Below are 11242 nucleotides of genomic sequence, written 5' to 3' on the forward strand. Positions count from 1 at the left end.
GTCATTTACCAGCTAACTTTCTGACCCTTTCCCAAGTGAGTCGGCTCGCAGAGCAGCTTGCTAAGCCTGCCATTCCGGTTCTCCACTGCCATGGCCACAGGTAGGCAGTGAGAGAGGTTAGGTTTGGGAGGTAGGATGCCGCTGCCCCACCCAGCCCTGGTCAGAGGTCTGACGTCGTGCGCCGGCAGGCTGGCAGGCAGGCTGGCAGGCAGGCGTGGGTGTGGGAGCGTGCTTGGGTGTGAGGTGGCTTGGGAGCACAGGCAGAGGGAGAAGCAGAAGCGACCCGGGAGGAGTGGAGAGGTGCGGCTGGAAGCAGCATGGCCGTCAAAGGTGCAGGCTTGGAGCCCACGCTGAGGTATGTGAGACCACAGGGGTGGGATGGGGGCTTAGGGCAGAAGGCTCCAGGCGGGAGCCAGTGGCTGGTGGAAATGGGCTGTGGGCTTACCCGAGAGAGGGCAGAGCTCAGGCAGTGAGCACAACAAGCAGCTTGGGGCTTCAGGGCAGAAAGATGTGGCCTTGTCCTGCCTCTCGCTTCTGAGCCTCGTGACAGGTGGACCAGGGGCTCGAGACAGAAAGAGCTGTGGCTTCCTTTTTCTTTCTTTCTTTCTTTTTTTTTGGTTTTTCGAGGTAGGGTTTCACTCTAGCCCAGGCTGACCTGGAATTCACTATGGAGTCTCAGGGTGGCCTCGAACTCACGGCGATCCTCCTACCTCTGCCTCCCAAGTGCTGGGATTAAAGGCGTGCACCACCATGCCCCGCTGGGCTTCCTTCTTCTGAGCCTCGTGTCTCTGTGACAAACAGGGTCCTAGAAGCACCCAGGATCCCTGGGGGTAGAAACAGACCCCTATCCTGCCTGGAAGCACAGATGGGGGACTGGCAGGAATCACCAGAGCTGTGACCAGGGTGTAGATAAGAAGGAAACTTGCCGGGCATGGTGGCACACGCCTTTTAATCCCAGCATTTGGGAGGCAGAGGTAGGAGGATCGCCATAAATTTGAGGCCACCCTGAGACTCCATAGTGAATTCCAGGTCAGGCTGAGCTAGAGGGAGACCCTACCTTGAAAAAACAAACAAACAAACAACAACAAAAAATAAAAATAAAAAAATAAAAACAGAAGGAACCTCTTAGGAGGTTAGGATGGAGTTTCTGATTTTAGATTTAAAATGTTACATTTCTAGCCAGGCATGGTGGCACATATGTAATTTCAGCATACTACAGGCTTTGTCAGGAGATTGTGAGTTTAGTGCCAGCCTGGGATACATAGTGAAACCCTGTGGGGAAAGTGGGGTGGACAGGGATTGCCTCACAAATTTGAAGACCTGAGCCTGGATTTCTAGCTCAGGGCATGGAAATGTGCACCTGTAATCTCACATGGGGGAGGTGGAAACAGGTGGACCACTTGGATTTGCTGACTAACTAGTCTAGTCAAATTGGTGAGCTCCACATTCAGTAAGAAACCCTGTCTCACAGAATAAGTTGGCCAGGTATGGTGACACACGCCTTTAATCCTAGCACTTGGAAGAGGCAGAGGTAGGAAGATCGCATTTGTTCAAGGCCACCCTGAGAATACATAGTGTATTCTAGGTTAGCCTAAGCTAGAGTGAGACCCTACCTGAGGGAAAAAATAATAAGTAGGGGGCTGGAGGGATGGCTTAGTGGTTAAGGCGTTTGCCTGCAAAGCCAAAGGACCCAGGTTCGATTCCCCAGGACCCATGTTAGCCAGATGCACAAAGGGCACACACACTTGGAGTTTGTTTGCAGTGGCTGGAGGCCCTAGCTTGCCCATTCTCTCTCTCTCCCCCTCTTTCTCTGTCAAATAAATAAGTTTTTAAAAAAATAAAATATTAAAAAAATAAGATGGAGTAGTCGGAGCATGGTGGCACATGCCTTTAATCCCAGTACTCAGGAAGCTGAGGTAGGAGGATCTCCATGAATTTTGAGGCCACTCTGAGAATACACAGTGAATTCTAGGTCAGCCTGGGATACAAAAAACCCTGCTTTAAAATTCCTTCCTGCCAAAAAAAAAAAAAAAAAAAAAAGTTGGAGAACAATTGAGAATACCTGACATTGATCTCTGGCCTCCACACACCCACATATACATGGCACCCGTCCACACCATACACACATACACCCACATAGCAAAATAAATAAATAAATAAATTTAATCTTAAAAAAATAGCCAGGCATGTGACACACTCCTTTAACCCAGCACTCAGGAGGCCAAGATAGGAGGATCACTGTAAATTCAAGACCAGCCTGAGACTACATAGCGAATTCCAGCCTGGACTACAGTGAGACCCTCAAAAAGCCAAAAAAGCTGCATTAATTCATTAATTCATATGGAAGTGTTACATTGCCATTATGCAAAACCCAAGGTTACAGAAAGAAGGCATTAAGGAAATGATAAAAAGTGTGGGGTTTGCCTATAATCCCAGCACTGGGTAGTGGGCAAAGACAGGAGGGTTACTGCACATTTGAGGCCAGCCTGGGCTACATAGCAAGTATCAGGTTAGCCAAGGCTACACGGTGAGATACTGTCTCATAAAACCACACCTGCCACTCACAGCATGGAGCACAATGGCACATGTTCCCAGTGTTGGTGAGGGGAGAGGGCTGGCCCTGGTTTCCTCTCTTTATAATTGGGTAATCACACCCGTGAGGCACACATGAGCTGATGCCCGCCTAGCCCCTGCTCCAAATGCCTTTCTTCCAGCTTTGCTCCAAGTTGCATTTGATACCCTTGGTATAAGTCTCAGCTCCCTGTCTGACAGGTTCCATCAGGCCAGCAGGGGCTGGTGTTCCAGAGGGGCTCCTGGCACACCCCTGCTGCGTTTTTGTTTCTCAGCATCAGCAGTACCAACACAGGGTCCTGGAATGTGCTGGTTCCTCACCCAGAATACTGGCAGCTTCTGCCTCTTTACTGCAGTCACAGCCTGGCTGGTGGCTCTCTGGCTCACCTCTGGAAGGAACCCATCAGGCACTGATCCTGTGTCATGACAGTCGTGTATTATGTAACTGACATTTCAGTCAATGACAGCACATGTACACAACGCTAATCCCATAGATTATAAACCTAGCTGAGGGTGAAACAGGCCATAAGTGCATTCACTGAGGCTCACAGAAGGACGGGATTATCTCATTGCTTTTAAAAAAATGACTATATATATGGGCTGGAGAGATGGCTTAGTGGTTAAGCGCTTGCCTGTGAAGCCTAAGGACCCCGGTTCGAGGCTCGGTTCCCCAGGTCCCACGTTAGCCAGATGCACAAGGGGGCGCATGCATCTGGATTTCGTTTGCAGAGGCTGGAAGCCCTGGCGCGCCCATTCTCTCTCTCTCCCTCTATCTGTCTTTCTCTCTGTGTCTGTCGCTCTCAAGTAAATAAATAAATAATTAAAAAAATAAAAAAATTTAAAAAATGACTATATATATATATATATATTGTTGTTGTTTTTGTTTTTCGAGGTAGGGTCTCACTCTAGCCCAGGCTCACCTGGAATTCACTATGTAGTCTCAGGCTGGCCTCAAACTCACAGCAATCCTTCTACATCTGCCTCCACAGTGCTGGGATTAAAGGCGTGCACCACCACATCCAGCCTATATATTGGATAGAGAGATGATTGATAGATAGATAGATAGATAGATAGATAGATAGATAGATAGATAGATAGATGGATGGATAGATAGACATTCCATGAGGGCCGGTGGCTCTGGGATTGCTAACTGTGTAGGTTGGGTCAAGCCAGGGTCTATCTGACAAACATCTGGCAGACCCTAGCTAGCCTTGCCTCCACTAGGGTGCTGTTCCCCTGTAGGGGTTATCAAGGCAAGAAATCACCTAGGATGTCACATAGGTGCAGGTGGTCCACCATCCACCACTGGGGATGTCACATGCATTTAGCCATTCAATCTGTTTCTTCATTTGTCAGTCACCAGATGTGCCCAACTGAGGACACAGGTAGAGGACTTACTTGGGAAAAGTACTGACCCCCACCGTGGCCCTGCTCTGCGGTCGCATTAATGAACCCTGGAGGCCTTAGTATATCCTACACTCTGAGATATTCAGCCCCATGAAGGCACTAGGGAGCCATGAAAGAAGTTAGAGCAAGGCTGAAGTGATGCCTAGGCAGGGGTTGCTGGTGATGGTTGGCAATGTTGGCGTTCCAGAAGGGGTTCACAGCCCTGAAAACTAGGGCCTGGGAATGCCCTAGGTGAACTGTGCCACTGCCCAGGGAATGGGGAACCAAGAAGCCCCAGTCTGGTTCACCTCTCTCCGGAAGCCCCTGTAGGGAATGGTCCCTGGTCCTCTGGGGCAGGGCTTCCCCAGGTCTGGCTGTGGGGAAGGAGGGCCTGGATCAACAAACAGCCTACAACAGGGGGCCGACTTGCTCAGGGAAGTCTTCACTGTGGACCCTAGAGGAGGGGGCCTTAGAATGTAGAAGCCCCAGCCAGGAAAATGGCACACTGTCATGGGGAGGGAGAGTGGGTCATCCTTTCTTGTCTCTCATTCCATACTGAGCTCCATGCTGGGTACTGAAATTGTCCTGTTGTTCTTAAGAGCAGTGGCCATGGCACACTCTGTTCACATAGGAGCTCTGCCCACAAGATGTTGCCTTTCTTTCTTTCCTTCCTTCCTTCCTTCCTTCCTTCCTTCCTTCCTTCCTTCCTTCCTTCTTTCTTTCTTCTATTCTTTCTTTTTGGTTTTTTGAGGTAGGGTTTCACTCTAGCTTAGGCTGATCTAGAATTCACTATGTAGTCTCAGGGTGACCTCGAACTCACAGCAATCCTCCTACCTCTGTCTCCTGAGTACTGGGATTAAAGGTGTGTGCCACCGTGCCTTGCTTGCTTTTTTAAAAAATTCATTTATTTACTTGAGAGAGGGAAAGAAACATTGTGTGTGTGTGCGTGTGTGTATGTGTGTTAGACAGAGAGAGAGAGAGCACGCAAATGGGCACACCAGGGCTTCCAGCCACTGAAAATGAACTCCAGATGCATGTGCATCTGGCTTAAGTGGGTCCTGGGGAATGGAACCTGGGTCCTCAGGCTTCACAGGCAAGCACCTTAACCACTAAGCCACCTCTCCAGCCTGGATGTTGCTTTTCTGAGAGGAGCTCTGTCCACAGGGGATCAGTGTCCACACAGGAGTCCTGCCCACAGGGGTGATGTCTTGGGTTTGACTAACTAAGATGATGATCTGCTGAAGCCCACAGAGGATGAGGATATGATAGAGCCTTGGTCTCCAGGTTTCCCAGAAGGCACACTGATTCCTGCTCTTGGGGTTGAGATAGCTCAGTGGTTAACAGCTCTTGCTTGCAAAGCTGGCTGGCCTGGGTTCAATTCCCCAGCACCACGTAAAGGCCGATCCAAAGCGGTCTTGATCCCTTTCTTCCAGGGCCACGCTCAGGTCCTAGCACGTGCTGCTTCCATTCAAACTCAGACACAAAGCACACATCCGTGCCCATCCAACTCACACAAAAATACGTGCACACACATATACACACACACACAAAGACAGACACACTTAAGACAACCATGCTCGTGTGTTTGGACACAGGCACTCATCCACACACAGATGTACACCGACATACATTAAAACGTAGGCACGTTGGGCGGGTGGCACAAGCCTGTAATCCTGGGAGGTGGAGGCCGGAGGATCAGTAGTTCAAAGTGATCTTCAGGTCAGTCTGAGGCCAGCCTGAGCTACACGAGACCCAGTCTCCAAACAAGCAAAACAAAACAAAACAAACCCGCAATGCAAACAAAAGGCACATTTTCTCGGGCATTCAGACGCACAGGGACCCCATTCAGCAGCGCCCGGCCCGTGGGGTTATGGGAAGAAGACCCCGCGGGAGGCGGGCGGGGGTGGGGGCGGGGGCGGGATGGGGGGAGGCGGGAGTGCTGCAGGCCCGGGAATTGCCGCAGCACGTCCCAAAGGTGAGCGCAGCCTTGTGCCACCCACTCCACTGCAGCATGGATCCCGACCCCCACGAGGACACCGTGCGGCGGCTGCGCGAGGCCTTCAGCTCCGGGAAGACGCGGCCGGCCGAGTTCCGGGCGGCGCAGCTCCAGGCGCTGGGCCGCTTGCTGAGCGAGCGCAAGCAGCAGCTGCAGGACGCGCTGGCCCGGGACCTGCACAAGGTGACGCGGGCGCGGGGCGGCTTGCCTGTCGGTCTTTGCTCCCCGGAGGAGGCTCGAGCCTCCCCATGTGACTGGCAGTGTGCCCCAATGTATTACTGTGTGTTCAACAGACTCCCCCCCCCCCCCCCCCCGCCACCCTGCCTCCCCCACCCCAGGACTTAGGAAATTCTGACTCAGGAGCCTGCAGGGCCACCCTGAGAGCTACACTTGACTGCTGTTGCCCGGTTAAAATGAGAGCCCTTGGCTGGGGCGGTGGCTGAGTCAGTGATGCTTGCCTTGCACGCACGAGAACCTTAGTTCCAACCCCAGCAGCCACATCAATGCTGTGTGGGGTGGTGTGCTAGGGGGGATTCCTGGAGCTAGCCTCTCCAGGCCAATGAAAGACTCTATCTCCAAAATGGGGGCGACGCCCGCCTTTTAATCCCAGTTCTCCAGAGGCAGAGGTAGGAGTTTGAGTTTAAGGCTGCCCGGAGGCTGCATAGTAAATTCCAGGTCAGCCTGGCCTAGAGTGAAACCTTGCCCTCTGTGCTGTACACGTGCACACACACACGCGTGTCTTACACACATATGACCATGCATACACATAGGCATGCACACCGTACACAACAGAAAAGAATGAGGAAAGAATGAGGCTCAGGATTAAGCCACTTGCCCAAGGTCCTAAGGGTAGGCAATGGCAAGGAAGAATCTGTAGTCTAAGCCTGGCATAGTGGTGTACGCCTTTAGTCTCAGCGCTTACGAAGCTGAGATAGGAGGATTGCTGTGAGTTCGAGGCTAGCCTGGGGATAACAGTGGGTTCCCGGTCAACCTAGGCTAGAGTGAAACCTTGCCTTGAAACAAAGCAAAGACTCTGTAGTCCAAGCAGCCTGACTGCAGAGCCCAGGCTCCCAGCCCGTGTGCATTTCCCATGAGGTCACCAGACTGCCTTATAGGGGCCTCTCTGGTGCCTTCCCCTCACAGCCGACTCTGGCCCAGCCATGAGCCTGACTTCCCTGTGCCCCCTGCAGTCCGCCTTCGAGTCAGACATGAGTGAGATCATCTTGTGCCAGAATGAGGTGAACCTGGCCCTTAAGAACCTGCACACCTGGATGAAGGATGAACCAGCAGCCACCAATTTGGTGAGCCCCTCTGGCTGGGGTGGCAGTGGTGTGGCAGGACACAGGGCAGCCCTTTCTGCCTCTGAGAGTGGGATGAGTTAGTGCTCTTACTGGGGACCCCATTGTCCAGGGAGCTGAAGACACGGGTGTGCAGGTGTGGGCAGGGCTGGGGCTGCTCCTCACCGACACCCATCACCTCATCATGTCCTGCACCCCAGTTCACAAAGATGGGCTCAGCTTTCACCCGGAAGGAGCCCTTTGGCCTGGTACTCATCATCTCGCCCTGGAACTACCCGGTGAACCTGTCCCTGATGCCCCTGGTGGGAGCCATCGCTGCAGGTGAGGCATCCTCCCAGTCTGACAGCCCTTCCCAATGAGGGTCATCCAGAGCCCCATGGGTGTGTTGGTCCCTGACTGCTGCTGCCCCCTAATGCGTGTGGGCACCAGCCCTCCTCTCCCTGTCTCCATCTGCTCCTATAGGGAACTGTGTGATACTGAAGCCATCAGAAATAAGCAAGGGCACAGAGAAGGTGCTGGCTGAGCTGCTGCCCCAGTACCTAGATCAGGTAGGGCTGGCACTGCCCACCAGCACCTGGCATCCCGCACCCCTGTCCTGGCCAGTGAGGAGGTCCCAGTGCCTCCTGGGTCTGTCCCCTGAGCCATTATCCTACCTTACAGAGTTGCTTTGCCATGGTGCTGGGTGGACCTCAGGAGACTGGGAAGCTTCTGGAACACAAATTTGACCATATCTTCTTCACGGGTGAGGACAGCGCTGGCCCAGATGCCAGGAGCAGGGGACAGTAGAGAATACTGTGATAATGAGTAGGAGGATGAGGCCACAGTCGTGGGTTTGGAATAAATCAAGAACCAGAGGTATACCAGGAGGCAGCCTGTGGAGCAGTCTGGCTAGGGCCCCTGGGAATCTTAGAGGCTGGGTTTTAGGGCCACAAGGATGAAAACATATCCTGGGTGGTAGTGTAGGCCAGGACTTGGGCTATGAAGGGTCTCTGTGGAGAAAGGAAGTAAAAGTCATGTACCTGGACCATTTGGCCAGGTAAGGGAGCTGTCTGATTGTGTCCCCAGGGAGCCCTCGTGTAGGTAAGATCATCATGGCTGCCGCTGCCAAGCACCTCACACCTGTGACCCTGGAACTGGGGGGAAAGAACCCCTGCTATGTGGATGACGACTGTGACCCCCAGACTGTGGCCAACCGCGTGGCCTGGTTCCGCTACTTTAACACCGGCCAGACCTGCGTGGCCCCCGATTATGTCCTGTGCAGCCCTGAGATGCAGGAGCGGCTGCTGCCCGCCCTGCAGAGTGCCATCACCCGCTTCTATGGCGATGACCCCCAGACCTCCCCCAACCTGGGTCGCATCATTAACCAGAAACATTTCAAGCGGCTTCAGGGACTGCTGGGCTGTGGCCGCGTGGCCATCGGTGGCCAGACTGACGAGCGTGACTGCTACATCGGTGAGTCCCCCTCTCTTCCACCACAGCCTGCGGGGCTGAGCCTCTTCTATGCCGGAGGGGCCCACACTGCTTCCCCCAAGTCTGAGGCTGGGCTTGAATCTGCTGCTGGACTCCTGCTGAGTCCACGGCTTCTGATGCCACAATTCTAGAACATGAATATGCCATGTCCCTGTGACTTTGAACCTGTGCCTCCTCAGTTCCTGACTCGGGTCCCTCAGCTCAGAGCCTGGAGGCCTGGGAGGTCAGACCCTGGGCCTCCCCATACTGAGCACCTGCTCTCGGGCTGAGCCGCCCCGTTCCCACAGCGCCCACGGTGCTGGTGGACGTGCAGGAGACGGAGCCCGTGATGCAGGAGGAGATCTTCGGGCCCATCCTGCCCCTGGTGACCGTGAGGAGCCTGGACGAGGCCATCAACTTCATCAACCGCCGGGAGAAGCCGCTGGCACTGTACGCCTTCTCCAACAGCAGCCAGGTGGGGCCCAGAGGAGCTGGGGTCACAGAGAGTTGAAAGGGGTGCAGGCTGGCCATGTTTCCTTCCATAGTCCTCCTGCTTGGGGCTTTTGGAACCAGATACCTCCAGTTTGGCTGATCCTAGCCACGTGGTTCCATTGCACACCGCGCAGACACCTGCGCATGGGGCTCAGGCAGGGCATGTGTGCCAGGGTGCGTGGCTGCATGGCTGCGTAGCCGTCTGTCTTGGCTCGGGCCACCTGCACTTGCAGGAAGAGGTACTCTAAAGAGATCCCCTTTCGTGAGCTGGGTGAAGTTTCCGTATGGTGAGCGGGAGCTCCAGGTGGGATTGGGGAGCAGCGCAGCCCAGACTTCACAGGCAGAAGCCTGGCTGGCCGCAGCAGGGACGCCACACTGTCTGTCGTACAATGCTCTAAATTTCCTAAGTGCCTCACTGTCACCGGCTCTGCACGCTGACCATCTCTAGAAGGCAAGGCCACCTAACTTGTGCCCAACTGAGGGTAGAGGTGGCGAAGGCACTGCAGAGGATTTGCACGTCTATGGAATGGTCAGGGCTCAAGCTGAGCGTGCTGCCCCGCCCCCCAGGTGGTGAATCACGTGCTTGAATGCACAAGCAGTGGTGGCTTCGGAGGCAACGACGGCTTCCTCTACCTGACGCTGCCGTCCCTGCCCTTTGGGGGAGTTGGTGAGTCCTTGCCCTTCTCCACCATCTGGGAAGAGCTTTGGCTTGATGCTTCGCCTTGATCCAGGCTCTATGCCTCGGATGGCCTCAGTTTCCCTGCCTGTAAAATGTTTCTTAGATTGACCTGGTTCTTCCTGCAAGTTTTGTGCTTCTGGCCCAAGCAGTGGCTACTACTGGCAGGCAGGGTGCTATTCTCACTCTCTCGCTTTCCGTGCCCACACAGGCAACAGTGGGATGGGCAGATACCATGGAAAGTTCTCCTTCGACACCTTCTCCCACCACCGTGCCTGCCTGCTGCGCAGTTCCGGGATGGAGAAACTCAATGAGATCCGCTACCCACCCTATGGCCCCTGGAGTGAGCAGCTGATAAGCTGGGCCATGGGCTCCCAGAGCTGTACCCTCCTGTGAGCACAACACTGATGCCAGTGCTGCCCAGCTCTTCTTTCCTGCTGCCTGGCACACACTGGACTGCCAGCTGCTCCCATTGTTCAGTGGTTTCCCCAAATGGCTGATGTTTGGCCCAGTATGTAAAGATCTCACTCCTGGAAGTTTCTCTCAGCAGAGAGGCAGGGCCTCTTAAGTGGCCAGCCCGGTCTCTTCACATACCACAGTCCCCTCTGCAGCCTCCTGACCCTCTGCTCAGATATGTGTGGTGACAGAGGTCCCCGCTGAGCAGATTGGCTAAAGAGGACTTCATTCTTCAGATTTAGAAACAGGCTCAGGTATTTATAAACAGGATCAGATTTATAAACAGGATCTGAAAAGACAGAGCAGTTGTTAACAATTCGCTGCTGGGGGAGGTTTGCGTCCAACCTGAAGTGGTGAGATCTTGCACCTGGATCTGGTTAAGTGGCGAGTCTGCCTGAAGTATATTGAATTGGTTTCTCTCCCATTGCCATGATCAAATGACATAGACAACTTAAAGGGGGAGAGATTTGTCTTTGGCTCATGGTTTCAGAGGGTTAAATCCAACATGACACAGAAAATGTGAGGGGACAACTCAGCTCGCATCATGGCAGGCCAGGAAGCAGAGTGGTACAGGAAGCATCCAGTGATATTATATCCCCCAAGGGCCCACCCCCCATTGATCAATTCCCTCTAAGTCCCGCCTCCTAAAGTTTCCAGAACCTCCCAAACCAGTGCTGTGAGCTGTGGACCAAGTGTTCAAAACAAAAAAAGAGCCTTTGGGAGACATTTCAGATTGAAACCATAACACGTTGGTGATAGAAATGAAATCAGTAAGGAGAGTATGGTTGCTTAGTCATGTCTGCAGTGGGCAAGAGCAGGGATATGTTTATATGTTAGCCACATCTTAGCTTCTAGAAGGCAGTCAGGGATTTCAGAATGTAGAACTGGAGACTAACATGGAGAAATGAACCCTGGGTC

General features: G+C 53.5%; 1 protein-coding gene across 1 annotated transcript; it reads left to right on the forward strand.

Moving 5' to 3' along the window:
• The first annotated feature begins 249 nt into the window (after window positions 1–249).
• LOC101595627 (aldehyde dehydrogenase family 3 member B2) lies at window positions 250–10624 on the forward strand. Its single transcript, XM_045141866.1, has 10 exons — window positions 250–355; window positions 5968–6136; window positions 7144–7254; window positions 7452–7572; window positions 7714–7799; window positions 7912–7993; window positions 8317–8703; window positions 9009–9175; window positions 9760–9859; window positions 10080–10624. The coding sequence occupies exons 1-10, from the start codon at window positions 318–320 to the stop codon at window positions 10262–10264; spliced, it is 1446 nt and encodes a 481-aa protein (XP_044997801.1). The 5' UTR covers window positions 250–317; the 3' UTR covers window positions 10265–10624.
• The last annotated feature ends 618 nt before the right edge of the window (window positions 10625–11242 follow it).

Source organism: Jaculus jaculus, chromosome 1 (genome assembly GCF_020740685.1).
Source record: "Jaculus jaculus isolate mJacJac1 chromosome 1, mJacJac1.mat.Y.cur, whole genome shotgun sequence".
Classification (NCBI taxonomy): domain Eukaryota; kingdom Metazoa; phylum Chordata; class Mammalia; order Rodentia; family Dipodidae; genus Jaculus; species Jaculus jaculus.

What these genes read in the sequence shown, in the direction of transcription:
- LOC101595627 (XM_045141866.1), top strand. Translation starts at nt 318, where the DNA reads ATGGCCGTCAAAGGTGCAGGCTTGGAGCCCACGCTGAG. An exon ending in GGCTTGGAGCCCACGCTGAG is followed by an intron (nt 356 to 5,967) that starts GTATGTGAGACC and finishes ACTCCACTGCAG; the next exon opens with CATGGATCCCGACCCCCACG. An exon ending in CCTGCCCTTTGGGGGAGTTG is followed by an intron (nt 9,860 to 10,079) that starts GTGAGTCCTTGC and finishes GTGCCCACACAG; the next exon opens with GCAACAGTGGGATGGGCAGA.